Genomic DNA, 15,910 nt, shown 5'->3' on the forward strand with positions numbered 1-15,910 from the left:
ACCTTGAAAGAAAGTAATTGCAAATGCTTAAATGTGAATAATGGAAATGTACACCTTGTAGATTTGCAATTTGTTGATGATGGTTACTTTGCTTCTTGAATGTAATCACAAGTGGTGCATGAAATGGCATGTAACATGACAAAACCCTAACACACACACATGCTTGCAAATGGATGTTGTAATGTTGCTCCAAAGAATGAATGAAGAAGACTTGATGAATGCTTAAATGCTTGAACACTTGAACCCTTGATGACGATAATGAAGACCTCTTGCTTGTTCACCTCTATCATCCTTCTTCTTCTTACCCGAATGAGAGAATTAAGCCCCCTTTTAGACTTGCCTTGGAGGGTTAATTATCCCCTAATCAAAGGCTGACATAGGGGGAATTTAATTCTTGAAAGCAGATTTAGGTCCAAGGGTCGAATGGACCCATTTTAGGGCCACCCAAAGAGGGAGGACAGGGGTGCCACACCCCTGTCCTGCCCTATTTTGGGGCCTGGACAAGGTCACAGGGTGGCACAAGAGCTGAAACAGGAGGAGATTTGGAAGGATGATGCAGAAAAGGGGTCCCAATTAAGTAGGGAGATGCAGTCGATAGGGTGAGGACCTAGAACGCGGTCAAAATTGTCAGGGTTGCAATTTTACGATGCTACAATTACATAAATCAACATGATCGTCAAATTGATAGGCCAAATGTATAGAGATGTGTGCATATAGAGAAAATTCAAGACAATAAACATACGATCATCAACAAATAAAATTATATAAATAGATTGAATTCACACAAAATTACACCATTTATCATTATATACATATACTATTTAAAACATATTAAAATGAAATTTTAACCAAATAATAATAGTAATAACATAAAGATAATAACAATTTTATTTAATGAACTTTTTATTAAACTTCTATATAAAAATTATAAGTGCAAAAACTTCGAGAGCTTTCAATATAAAGAATCTAGATATTTATAAGATATTAAATGAGTTCATAAAGTATGAATTACCTCATAAAGCACTTGGCAACTGTAATCATAACGTTAAAAACATGAAGATGACATTAAATTATAATGTGGGATTTGACATTCTTAGCAAGTTACTATTATATTTCATACATTAAATATGTGTGGGCATTCTTGATTGAAGGAGTCCATGCTTCAAGAAGCAGCCGGCAGGACCATGTATGTTGATTTGGACTTCGTAAACCATGGCTGACAATGCCGAAGTCACAACAAGATATTTATTTAATATATTTGAGTTTCATTCAAAGTAACTCATCTGATTTTCTTTATGTACCCCGCCAATTTTTTCCTCGACCTCTACACCATTAAATTATTGTTGCGTATTTCAAAAAAATTAAGTTGGTTGCCCCTGCAACAAATGCATACAAACAAAATAACTGTGGGTCAATTGGTCACAATTCTTGTTGCCTCGTGGAGAACTCCCGATTCCCATAATTTTGTTTCTACGATTCTTACAATGCCAAATGGTAAGACGAAATAAATTAATGAGAATAATTTGATTATGAGTTGGAGAACAAGAATTGGAGGACAATCAGATCAGTATGGAAGGAGATTTTGGAGATGGGTTTTATCCTTTTTCAATTAAGAATTGGTTTGAATATGAAAATGGTTTTCTTTCCTTTTGTGTTTTGGTGGGGAGGCGTGCCGACGGGTGAATGGGGATTTTTGGATGTGGGTCCAAGGACTGCAATAAGCTAAGCATGGTGACAAATATATAGACCTTTATGCAAAAATTTGGAAACCGGGCATTTCAAGTTGGTTTTTAGAGAAACAACCTGCTCTGAGTAACATACGTGGAGGTTGTCATGAATATCAAAGTGATATGTAGGATTGAGAAATGCAATAGTTTTGTATAGGTCATGTCCAGAATGCCATGGCTTGTCTTCCTTAGTTCAGGACTTTTATAAGAAATTCTTATAAGGGGTTCTGGTTACCCTCTTCTGAATGGTTTCATAAACCTCCTCAAGGCTGTAACTGGGTTGGTTCCAATTTCACTCTTGGTGTCAAATCTGTCTTGAAACTGGAAAGGAGGTTAGAGATGGTGGCCTTATGTATGTGAAAGATGGCGTTCTGAGCGGTTGGCTAGAGATAAGTAATTCTAATCTATGCACCATAACGATGATTTTTTCTTTTTGATTTTGACCTTGTCGAACTTAGGCTTGAAAAATCTCTAGCAGGGAGTACGCATAGAATTATCTGGAATAACCCGGAATTGTAGTAGTAATCACCCCAGCCCTGTCAGTAGTGAAAGCCCAACCGTCTCACACATCTTCATAGCTGAGATTGCCTCAGTTCTGCATATGGTAAAATCCCAGTAGTTTCACCTCTGGTTGGCTCCAATTTCATTCTTGGTATACAGTTTGTGTGGAAAGGAGGTGAAAGATGATGGCGTCATGTATGTGAAAGATGGTGGTATGAGCAATTGGCTAGAGATGAGTAATTCTAATCTATAACAATGTTTTTTACTTCTTGATTTTGACCTGGGAAGGCTTAGGCTTACAAACTCTTCAGCGGGTATTAAGCACTAGCATAGAATACTCTGAGATAACCCTGAATTGTAGTAGTAATCACCCCAGCCCTGTCAATAAGGAAAGCCCAGCTGTCTCACTCCTCTTTATAGCTTGCAAAAGCGATTGCCTTAGACCTCCATATGGTAAAATTCCTATAGTTTCAGCTCTGGTTCTCTTCAATTTTACTCCTTGTATCCAATCTGTGTAGATTCATGGTCCGCTTCAATTTCACTACTGTAGAAAGGAGGTGGAAGATGGTGGCGTCATGTATGTGAAAGATGGTATGAGCAGTTGGCTAGAGATATGTAATTCTAATCCATGCAACACAACGATGATTTTTCCTTTTTGAATTTGATCTGGTGAGGCTCAGGCTTAAAAACTCTCCAGCAAGGAATTAGCATAAAATACTGTGGGATAACCCTGAAAAGTAGTAGTAATCACCTTAGCCCTGGCAGTAAGGAAAGCCTAACCCTGTCGATAAGGAAAGCCCTGCCGTCACACACCTCTTCATAGCTTGCAAAAGAAATTGTCTTAGTCCTGCAAATTGCAAAATCCCAATAGTTTCAGCTTTGCATACCTAGTAAAAGGATTTACAACGCAAATGGATATGGATTTTTGTTGAAGCCTGCAACCACCAAGAGGACAGAAGATTTATCGTTGGAGGGTTAATCTCACAACGTACAAAAGTTTGGTGCCTGTGGAGCTGCAACTCTAATTTCCTCTTTCTATAGTTCAACAAAAGAAAAAGGAGGGTAAAATTAAAGAGGCATAACTGGGAAGCAGAGGAAGGAGATGGAATTAATTTTTTGCTTCTTTGTGTTTCTGTTGGTATTTTCAATTAATCAGTCAAAATCTGATGCTTTCACTCCAACGGACAACTACCTTATAGACTGTGGATCAAACAGCAACACAAAATTGGGCGATAGGACCTTCAGCTCAGATACTAGCTCTTCCTCCTTGTCCATAACTGCCAAGGAATCCATATTTGCCTACACCACAGCTTCCAATTCAGGTAACCTGTCTGATATCTATTTGACAGCCCGAGTATTCACTACAGAAGCCACCTACACATTCACAATTCAGGACAAGGGCATGCACTGGGTACGATTATATTTCTTTCCTTTCTCTTATCAGAAGTACAATCTAGCATCTGCAAATTTTTCTGTAGCAACTGAAGGATTTGGTCTCTTGAACAATTTTTCCGTCCGGAATGGCTCGACTGTATCTAAGGAATATTTAATTAATTTAGCTTCAAATAATTTGGTCCTTAAATTTACTCCTTCAAACAATTCCCTAGCATTTATCAATGCCATAGAAGTTGTTTCTGTTCCATCCAATCTAATGTCAAACACAGCTCAATCTGTACCCTCTTTAACTTCTGAGGAGCCCTCCTCGCATGCTTTAGAAACAGTCTACAGGCTCAACATGGGTGGACCTGAGATTACCTCTGATAACGATACCCTTTGGAGACATTGGCAACCAGATACAGAATTCCTCAGTCTCAGCAATGCTGCCAAAAGTGCTATTACAAGTAGCACAATACTATACACAAATCAAACTACCCCAGAAATTGCTCCTCGAATGGTATATGCCACACTTCAGGAAATGAATGATTCGGGCACAGTAAATCCCCAATTCAATGTCTCTTGGAGCTTTTCTGTGGATCCCAATTATGAATATTTCATTCGCATGCATTTCTGTGATTTTGTGAGCCAAGCACTTTATCTGTTGTACTTCAATGTATACATTAACAGTGACATTGCAATCCAGGAGTTCGATATCTCAAAGGAAACAGATTCCCTGGCACAGCCTATTTATAAAGACTTTGTAGCCAAGTCATCCTCTGGATCAAACATTCTCTCTGTCAGAATTGGGCCTTCGAAATTTGCTTCATATAAGAATGCCGTATTAAATGGGCTGGAAATTATGAAGATGAGCAACTCTGACATGAGTCTTGCTGGATCTTTTTCTCCAAATGACTCCAAGACAGAAAAGAAGAAAAGCAAGGTTGGTCCAATAGTTGGGTCTGTTGCAGGCGCTTTTGCAGCTCTGGGGTTGCTAACAGTAATCTACATGGTCTTTAAGTGTCGAAAATCTCATACAAAAAGCACATCTACAACTTGGTTGCCTCTCCCTCTACATGGTGGAAATTCAGAAACAATAGGAAGCAAAGAAAGCAAACAATCTACAGGTAGCCATGGTTCTTCTGCAAGTCTTGGTCGCCACTTCACATTTGCAGAGATACAAGAAGCTACTAAAAACTTTGATGAAACATTAATCCTGGGTGTTGGTGGGTTTGGTAAGGTATTTAAGGGTGTTCTTGAAGACGGTACCATAGTTGCTGTCAAACGGGGTAATCCAAGCTCAGAACAAGGGATTGCTGAATTTCGTACTGAAATTGAAATGCTGTCTAAGCTTCGTCATCGTCATCTTGTTTCTCTTATTGGGTTTTGTGAGGAGCGTTGTGAGATGATTTTGGTGTATGAATATATGGCAAATGGTCCTCTTAGGAGTCATTTATATGGGTCTGATCTTCCTACTTTGTCATGGAAACAGAGGCTTGATATATGCATAGGGTCTGCAAGGGGTCTTCATTACCTTCACACTGGAGCAGATCAAGGTATCATTCATCGTGATGTGAAGACAACAAACATTCTGTTAGATGAAAATCTTGTGGCTAAGGTAGCAGATTTTGGGCTTTCAAAGACTGGACCTACTCTGGACCAGACCCATGTGAGTACTGTTGTCAAGGGTAGCTTTGGATACCTTGATCCTGAGTACTTTAGAAGGCAGCAATTGACAGAGAAATCTGATGTCTATTCTTTTGGAGTAGTTCTAATGGAGGTACTATGTGCTAGGCCAGCCATTAATCCCACGCTGCCAAGGGACCAAGTAAATATAGCAGAGTGGTCTATGCATTGGCAGAAAAGAGGGATGCTTGACCAAATAATCGATCCTCAGCTTGTTGGAAGCATCAATTCTAATTCATTGAGAAAATTTGGAGAGACAGCTGAAAAGTGCTTGGCAGACCAAGGTATTGATAGGCCTTCCATGGGGGATGTTCTATGGAACTTGGAGTATGCCCTTCAACTTCAGGAGACTGCAAGGCTGAGTGATCCAGATGAAAATAGCACCAATCGAATTGATGAGATTCCCGTACATGTTCCTTATCCAGAGCATCTTGAAGAAAGTAACATTAGCATGCATAGTCGGGTAAGTGAACACGATTCAGAAGGTGCAACTACAAATGCAGTATTTTCACAGCTGATGAATCCCCAAGGAAGATGATTGCAGCAGTTTTGCCATTTGAATCCCATTCATCAACTTAAAGCATGTTGGTTGTTCTTCCTTGTCTTTGTGTTCATCTTTAATTCTTGACTTCAATTTTTAAATTTGTTGTACTGGTGGAATGTTACTTCTAACTACTGTCCAAGTAGAGAGCACTATGTGTTGACTGTCCACCAAATTTTCTTCATTTTATAAAGATCAAATGTCTTTGTACTGTCTCTAGTCTTATAAAGGAGGCACTCCTGTTTAATGAAGCATTTTTCCAAGCATTATAAGCAGCCACACCTGAAGCTAAATTAGCATTTCAACTCATAATTGGAGATGCTTGTCTATCATAGACCATACCCTTTTACCTAGAAGAGTTGGGTATGGGGAATTGTGGGGATGCTTGTTTCTCACAAAGCAGACTTGCTATCTAAAAGAGCTGGGTATGGTGAATTGTGGGAATGCTTGTTTCTCACAAAGCATACCCGCTACCTAAAAGAGTATTGTGAATAATTAATCAGGTTTTCTATACAGTAAGCATCGTTTGCAATCAGGTAAGCATTTTTTAGTCCTTGAATCCTGCTCGTGAACTTATAGGCTTGAATGCTGCAATGATTAAGGTCAAATCTTAATTTTCTTTATCTTATAGTTCGTATGGTCGGTACCCTTTATTACACGAAGGTATACTCTGCATTAGAATCGTCTATATGTAGTATTTGATGGTTTAGTTAGTTTGGAGCACTGCATTGAAGATGGACTGGATGCAATTTATTCATTTACATTTCAGGTTATTTTTGAAACTTAAGTTTCCTCCATTACATATCTGTAATGCTTTCTAATTGATAGAGATTCAGGGCTGCCTTTTCGAATCAATTAGGTTATATCTCATATGAATCTATGATTGAATGGATGGATGGATCTTCCCTTTCTGTCCTGTGTTAGAAAAAGACAAAGGTAGAGAAAATGGATGAAACCAAAATCTTCCTTGTGTAAGTGGGTAGTGCTTGATTTTCTTCAGATTTGAGGAGTCATGACAATCATTCACTGTGTGATTTTTGGAAGATATATATTTTCTCTTTTTTCACAATATTGACTTCTGTGGTATGACTAACATCCCAATTGAAGCAATTGGGACCATGAGTTTAAAGGGTGAAACTTTCATTTTTCAGCCGAATGTTATGATTTATGGTGTCTGTTCGATGTACTTTCCTTGATTCTGTCTCGTATGTTCCCTCTCTTGAAAATAAACCCATAAATTAGGATTTCTTGGTCTTCCAGCCCGTGGTTTGTGTTTTAAACAATGTACCAAAGTTCTAAGATAAAGTTGCAAGCATTCTTTTGATATTTTTCGTGGGCCTCACTCTGCTTTCTCATACAAGTTGCTGTTTACTCTTTATCTCAGTTACCCTCTTCCAAGATTCATCCACATGGCAAGTGCCAAGAACTTTATCCTCTGTTTCTTTTTAAAGTTGGGCACATCACTTTTCGTCAATTTCTTTCATGTCGAATAAATTCAATTTTGTACTTGGGATCAAATCAAGTTCGTAATTGGGATGTTGTTAGAGTTGTCGTGGATTCTCGCTGTCCAAACCCTTTATAATAGCCTTACTCAACTATGTCAACTGGTTTTACAGTAACTATGATGTAAAATATTTTACTCGAGATCCTAAGTTCCACACATATGCCAAGTATTTTTCAGAATGGACATGCTGACATGTCAGGTTTAATGACGATTAATAAATAAAAAATGAGCCTATTAGATATAAAATTGTAATTATGTAATATTTATTAATAACGTGTCTTAGGGTAAGGTTCTATTTGTCGATCATTTAATAGCCCCTCCTAACCGGAACTATTATATTTTCCTGGGGTTCTAGTCGTAACTCTTCCAAGGGTTTAGTTTATTCTAGCTTATTTTAGCGGCATCATTAAATTACTAATGTCATTTGGTGGATTAATTTACTGATGCCATAAGGTGGGAGGGAATTATAGGGTGGTGGCCCTACTATTCTATGGGGCCTAAGAGGTAGATTACTTGTTATAGTGGGGGGTTATATTGTCTATATGTATAGTTTCTCTATAATTGATCAAAAGCTATTGCTTTTTTTTTATGGGCAGGGAGTTTTTTCTATATTTAAGAACTTGCTACCGAGTTCGAGTGTCAAATGTGTAATTTACTTCGTGGGCTTACATCTACGACAAATTTTTTTATTGTATGTTCTTCCTCTAGTTTTGATTAATTTAGACCCATTTTATGCATCAATAATCTTTAGTCGTCATATTCCTATAAAATATCTAAATTTGGTTATTTAAAAGATATAGTTTTTGTGAAGCCATCCAAATTGTCATCTTCTTACAAAATATATTAAATTTTGGTTATTTAAAGGAAGAATCTTTCCTAAAACAATTGTTTCAAAACATTTGAATCAGTTTTTGCCATATCAACATTATCCCTATCCCTTCTTCTTAACCCTTTTTCGATGAGTCCTTTCTTGATCTATAGATTGACCTCAATTAAGTGATCACAAAGGGAATAGGAAGTCAAAAAGGGATCTACATTGAGAACTTGAGTGCAATTGTCAATCCAATTCCATACTTAGCAATTAACTTCATCTGTGAACTTATTAGTTTCATTAATATTTAGCTTTGTTTATATTGCTAAATTTAAGAAAGATTGTTTTTGTTAACAGGCATGTTTATTGATCTAAGAATTGATACTAGATAAGAGGGAGAATTAAAAAAATGTTTCTTGTTTGTAGCTTGTTATTGTATTTATCATTTTATCCAAATTAATCTTCAAATGATAAGAAAAAATAGTTTATCAAGAAAACTATATTCAAATAACTTATTTAAGAAACACTTAGATCTCTAGAGATTTTTATTCACAATATCCTCCCAAGAGCCCTCTAAGATTTTTTAAAGATAAGTGCTACTTATATAGTGGGATTTTCTCCATGGAAATTTGGTAGTATTAGAAGTGAATTTCAAATAATTAATCAATATAAAACTATTGAGTGGCAATTATCTATTGTTTATGCTTTCAAGAAATAAAATTATTTATTTCTTATAGAAGAGAGGATTTATTTTTTGTACGTGTTTATTTTTAGAATTTTTATTTGTGAAAAAGAAATATGTAATAATTCTTAATCAATCCTATAAGAGTATTACCATTTTCCCAATGTAACTAATTTTGAATAGAGTTTTGGCATGCAAACAATATTTAGAATGAGAACTAGGATAGTAAACAAAAAAGTGATAGAAGAAAGAATCATAAAGAAGAGTGACACTAATGCACTTTGAGAAAACCTTCATAATGGAAAAAATTGGCCTCCAAACCATTTAATTAAATGTATTATCAACGACAACAATGCCACAAATATAATATCAAGATTTGCATATCCTAAAATATCTATTCTAAAACTACAAGAAGTTTGCTAGTTAACCCTACATAAAATTGAACACAATATCTCCATTTCAAGCTCTACATATAGACCAAGGAAGGTAAGAAAACCATGGATGGTTTTCTAAAAGTAGGGGATCAAAACCATAAGCCAAAGAAAATTCAATGTGATCCATCTCTTGTCAATAGGTCCCACCTCCATGTGTAACTCTACAAATAGATTTTATTTTGATTGATTGGTTTGACTCCCAAGACCAAGTGAGGTCAAATTAACTTCCAAGAGCTCCATGTAGGTATGATAGTAACCTTTTATACACAATATAAGTAGTTGATCAAAGATACTTATCATAGTCCCTCTAGTCACCTTGGTTTTTATGACGTCTTACAAATATCACAAGGCTAATGACACATTGCAAAAAGTGCAAATTATAGATTCTCAAGATTTCATCTAGCCCAAGTGGGATTTTCATGTAGACACATTATTTATAATATTATAAAATATTAAATAATTGTAACTAGACTTGGGACTTGCAAGGTGTACAAAACTTAATCTCCTAGTTCTAGCAATTTCAAACTTGTATATATCGCAAGAGTCATAAGAGGTGCTCAGCAAATTGAACTAAATTCTAGGAGATGATCCCATAACCATCTTGCATCATCTAAACATCTTTTTTCTTATGGGCTACATCCAATAATCTACAACATTTATCAAGGTATCCACCTTCTTGATAATGACCTCTTATTCTCAACCATTTCATGAACAAGAAGATACTACACCTCAATGTGATTATTTTGTGCATGAAAGACAAGGTTATTATCCAAGTTGATAGTACTCAAACTACCACACTAAATCACAATTGTATCCTGCTTCAACTTGATGTTTTAGCACAATCTAAGAAGCTAGGTTACCTCCTTATAAATATGACTATTTGTCAATTTATCATCTACTTGATCACATAACCAAACATGATAAACACATACCCACTAGTAAAAATCCTACTATCGACACCATTGATCCAATTATATATTAGGACAATGTTATACTAGCCTTCTAGTCCTTATAATGTTATATCTCTACAAAATTGAGAATGGGTACCTTGACACCCATTTAGGTGGTTGAAATAATAATTTTATTACTGTACTCACTCGAAATATTTGTTGTAGTGATATTTATGAGAGAAGTCACTTGTGATGGTGGCAGTTACAAAGTGACTTGATTTCATTTACACTGTTTTCTCAATCATAGGCACTAGGAGAGAGAGTGGAAGATCTTGTTATGAAAGGTGATGTCAACATTAGTTGACCGCCCCTTTTTGGAGAGTTGTTCTCGTGACTATTGTGTATGCTTTTAACATGGGGTCAAAGATGCTAATAGTCATGGTTTGTAGTCATCAAAGCATTGATTATTTGCCACATGAGCATTGAGTTTTTGTCATTTATTATGGGTTTGGTGGTCTTGGTTTTGGTAATCCATTTATAGTTTTCTATCTTTGATTCTATATAAATTGGATGATTTTGAGAGTTTTAATGGGTCTTTTATAGATAAAGTAAGGTTATTTAATCAAAATGCTATTAGAATGAAGAGAGAAGTTAGATGTACTATTATAACACATTGTTCTTGAATTAATACATACTTTCTCTATTTAGTGGCCTTGGAGTATTTTTTCTAAAGGGTTTCTTCACATAGAACAAATGTTATGGATTATCATGTATTTGTTTATTTGAACTCTCACATTAATCTAGTGGAAAATCATATCATATATTAATTGGTATTTCAAACTTGTATGCTATGTGAGCATATTTTTATTGTAATAGTTTAATATTATTCTCAACATTTAGTATCAAATCTTTGATTCTATATAGGAGATACTTTCCTTGGAAGTTTTATCATTTTTTTGGTATAAGTTGGAGATTGTATTATGAACACCATTCTACTATATGTTAGTGTAGTTAATTGGGTAGCCAATTATTCTTTGAGTCATCTTAGGCGGTATTAAATAAATGACACATATACTTCAAAACTCATTCCGCTAATTGTTAGATTGTATACTCTATTTGGAGGTTTTATATCCACAAAGTGGCACTACAAAGATAATAAAAATATTTTATTTTTCTCATTTATGTCAACTTGAGTGTGTTCATATTATTTTATGTTGCAAGTTTCATTGGATCACTTTTCAGCCTATTTCTATAAGTAACATTACAAATTTAGGGTCGTCTCAAATTGTCAAACATATTTTCTCTCCTTCCCTTAGAGAGGTCTTAGTTATGTAATCACACTAAATTAATTAAGTTTGTTTGCCAATTGTTTTCCTTGCAAGTAATTAGTTTTATTTTAGATTCAAAATATTTTTAGTTTTTATGATATCCTCAGAAGAGAGCCAGCCTTAAACCACATACACACTCAGCAACATATTAAATCTAGAATGTCAGTCTACTCTGAGTATTTAACACTTTTAAGCCTAGAAATCAAAGCTTGGTGTGTGTGATTTAAGCCGTCGGTTAGAGGAGTTTGCTATTCTAAACTAAGTTAGATTTCTTATAAAGGGTTTGATGAAACGGGAAGTATTTTTTCTCTAATATGAATGATTAATGCTTGATTTTCTTGAGATTTGAAAAATTCGTTCAACAATCATTTACTACATAATTTTCTTCGAAATATATAATTTTTCTTAAATTAACTTCTCTGTGTTGTGAGCAATTGGGACCATGATTTTAAAGGGTGAAACTTTCATTTTTCAGCCGAATGTTATGATTTATTGAGTATGTTCAATGAACTTTCCTTGAAAAGCTTGCTTGATTTACTATTATTTGTTTTGCATCTATCTGTTCATATTTCAGTCTTTCTGCGATGTATCTGTGTTATATTTTTCGTGGGCCTCACTCTGTTTACTCTTTATGTCAGATAGAACTTTATTCTCTGATTCTTTTTAAAGTTGCAGGCACAACACTTTTTGTCATTTCTTTCTTTTATACTTGGGATGTTGTTACATGGTTGTCATGCTTTCAAAAGTCTCTATAATAGCCTTACATCTACGTCAAGTGATTTTACAGTAAATGTAAACATTTTACTCCAGATTCTATTTTTAAGAATGAGCATGCTGACATGTCAGCTTTAATGATGAATAATAAATAAATAAATAAAAAATGAGCCTAGTAGATGTAGTAATTTGCTATTTAGTGTCTTTACGGTAAGGTTCTATTTGTCACTCAGTTAGAAGTTTTGAAATGTTTCTTTGCTACTCAGGTGTCAAACATGCATTTAATTTAGGGAACTTGTATCTATTGACAATAAATTTTTTCCAAAAGGTGTCAAACATGTACCTAATTTAGTGAATTTGCATCTATGACAAAAATTTCTTTGTTCTCAAAAGTGATGGTTAAAAAACACAAGTTTGTCTTATGTTTTTCTTTCATTTTTGATCAATTTAGATACATTTATGTGTCAATCATCTTTAGTCACCATATTGTTACAAAATATCTAATTTTGGTTATTAAAAAGGTCTAGTTTTTGTTTTGGAAGAATCTTTCCTAAGACAATTGTTTCAAAATGTTCAAGTCGGTTGTTGCCAAATCATCGTTACCCAGATCCCATCATCTTAACCCTTTTGTAGATTGACACCAATTAAATGATCACAAAGGGAATAGCAAGTGGACCTGGATCTACAATGAGAACTTTAGTGATATTGTTAAACCCAACTTCATATTTGAAGATTGTTACTCCATATGTGAATTTATTAGTTTTATTAAGATTTAGTTTTGTTTATTTTGGTAGATTAAGAAAAGATTGATGTTTATTAAAGGATAAAGAGGCTTTGAAGGGACCTAAAACTCTATATACAAAACGATGTTACAAAAAGAAACAAATCCAATCGACAACATCCAAACATCTAATAGACAATTAGAAAATAAAAATTATACTTAATGCATATTTTTTAAAACACCAAAAACTTTCATTTCCTGATCAAGAAACCTTTCATGTAGATTACCAGAGTTCAATAATTCTATTTTCTCCTCCTAGGTCTTCTTGGCCCTAGTACGAGAGCTAGGAGGCCCAAGTTCCTCACTAAGTGTGGCCTTTTTACCCTTGCCTTCCTTGCTCCAACATTCATCCCCAATCTCAATTTTGAAACTATCCACCACTTGATCTTCTCTAAACTCATGCAATTTATTGTTTAGAATCCTTAACCCGTCTACACTATTCTAAATAGAGCATTGATTGATCTTGTGGATAGTATCAAGGTTATTATTAACCTCATACAACTTCTCTTCAAAACTATTGATTCTATCAGCATAATCAGTCTTCAACTAAGAAATAGCATTGGCCATTGCATTCATTGAGGATTGAATTTTTTTTAACTCATTCAAGGGAAGATAATTCCTCACATTACCTTAAGCATTGTTCATAATCTTCATATTCAAGGCTCCAAGCCTAGCATTTATTTGATTTATTTCATAAAAGAACCATTTAGCGAAGTTTAAATTTCCCAACAATGCCCTCTCAAGTTAAACCAAGAAGATCACTAACCTCTGTCATACTCATGCTAGGAATTGCAGTTTGTATAAATGAAATCTAGGCAAGGCAATACCCTAGAAAGTCACAACCTTAAATAATTAAATGTAGGATATTAATAAATACATGGGGCAGCCCAAAAATACAATAATAAATATTCTCAATGATTATTCAAGGAGGGTTGACCAGTATTAAGATTAAAATAACAACTAATTACAAGAGCCGACCAAGGGAAAAAAATACTAAAGAGTCGACCAAGGAGTGTAATAATTAAGGACCAACCTAAATATCCGCAAGGCAGTGTTAGAATTAGGGGGGAGCCATCCCTTGAAAATGAGATGTTATCTACGAAAAGAAGTGACCTTTTATTTTGAAATAAAGATATAAAGGGAGAAACATCTCATTGTGGAAAAGGCATCAATTGATGAAGGAATTGAGATCTAATCTGGATAAAAGAAGGGCAATTTTGATTTGAAATATAAGATAGATATCCAGTCTAAAAAAGGGAAATAATGAATTAAGATCAAAATTTGTGTATATAATCTACATTCAGGGAAAGCGGCCATTCGATTTAAGCAAATGGAATTGGTATGAAAATGTGGTTGTCTATTGTCTATTGTCTGTTATATCTCTTATGAATATTTGATTTATATATATCTACATTCTTAGAGTTAATAAATTAATCAATTTATCATCCTACAATCAATCATATATGAGATTAGCAAGGAAACATGTTAGGGAGAGGCAATAGACTGATTCCTGCAATGTAAGTAGACCACCTTAAGTTGGATTGATTGGAGGTCTTTCCACTTGTGGGCCAAGGGGTTGAATTTTCTTGGTTGGATGTTTCACACCCTTGGGCTTAGTTGTGGTGAATAGTTTTAAGGTTCCTTATTGTGCATTCCCCTCTAATTCCTAATGTGGTTGGTTGTTGGAAGTGAAACTATAGAATGGATCAAACTACATGATGTTGTTTATCGTTTAATTAATGTTAATTGTCCATTTACTTTTAAGTTCAATAGCTATTATATGATTTAGTTATAAAATACTATTTGTAAACAATTTGTATTATTGGAATTGTTACTTTTGGAAGAAAAAAATAAGTATACCCCAATAGGGGACATTACAACCTCCTCCCTGTTGGCAAGAAGAAAAGAAAACTCCTTAGGATTACCAATTTGCACATTCCCCTGCCTCTTTGGTACATGATCAAGGATATGCATATTATCTACTTGTAGAACACAAGATTCCACTGAGAGTGGGGGTGAATCAGTGGTTTCCAAACTTAGCCGTTTTTAAACCTAAAAAAGGTGTATCGGTTAGCAAATCTAACACAAGGTGGATATATCGGTAAGATAGGAAGATGACTCAAATGCAAGGACACACAAAAGGAACATCACATAACACCGTATGTACAAGGAAAACCCAACATGGGAAAAACCTCGATGAGAAATGTTGTTGCAGTCTACTGCTCCAATCCAGCCTCACAATAAACATTGTATTACAAAGTTTAGGGCATCAACCCAAGGAAAACCAACCCCTGATTTAGAACACCAACCCAATGAGAACCAACCCTTGATTTAGGGCACCAACCCCTGCACCGAGCTCCAACTCAGTGATTACAATGACATATATCAATACAAACTAATAACCCAGTTACAAATGAGTTATGTAACCTCTACAATCTTCCTTTTGGTTCTACTCTTCTCAACCAGTCTTCCTCTACTCTGCTCTTTGTCGGTTCTCTGCTCACTCAGATACACAATTTCTTGCCACCATTGGTACTCTTCACTCTGTTAGTTTTGTTCACTCTGATCTCTATCGGTTCTCTCCTTACTGGTCAAGCCTTGCACTTATCTTGCCTTGTCGAATCTTCACCGACACTCTCACTGCATTGCAACACCTTGTGTTGCCTTCCCATAGATTCTAGCACCACTGGTTCACTTGACTGCAACACACTTTGTATCTTACCGGTCACTTTGACCTTACTAGTTAAACCTCTGCTAAACCCTCTCATCGGTTACACCTCCAACACTTAGTTTCTATTATCTTCAATGAACTCTCTGTCTAGTTGGCTCTCTGTTGCACTTTTACTCTCTTCTCTTCAATATCTGGCACTTAATCATCTGGCAGTATGAATCAAATATGATCTTTTGTCTGCATAATTATATGTAAGCTTTTCCGCC

The 15,910-nt window shown here is 35.2% G+C and overlaps 1 protein-coding gene across 1 annotated transcript; it reads left to right on the forward strand.

The window, feature by feature from the left end:
- The first annotated feature begins 1,505 nt into the window (after positions 1 to 1,505).
- Positions 1,506 to 6,095, forward strand: LOC131066151 (receptor-like protein kinase THESEUS 1). The gene has a single exon (XM_058000852.2). It carries the CDS (start codon positions 3,331 to 3,333, stop codon positions 5,824 to 5,826), a length of 2,496 nt encoding a protein of 831 aa, XP_057856835.2. The 5' UTR covers positions 1,506 to 3,330; the 3' UTR covers positions 5,827 to 6,095.
- Positions 6,096 to 15,910: the final 9,815 nt, after the last annotated feature.

Source organism: Cryptomeria japonica, chromosome 1, assembly GCF_030272615.1.
Source record: "Cryptomeria japonica chromosome 1, Sugi_1.0, whole genome shotgun sequence".
Classification (NCBI taxonomy): Eukaryota; Viridiplantae; Streptophyta; class Pinopsida; order Cupressales; family Cupressaceae; genus Cryptomeria; species Cryptomeria japonica.

What these genes read in the sequence shown, in the direction of transcription:
- LOC131066151 (XM_058000852.2), top strand. Translation starts at nt 3,331, where the DNA reads ATGGAATTAATTTTTTGCTTCTTTGTGTTTCTGTTGGTATTTTCAATT.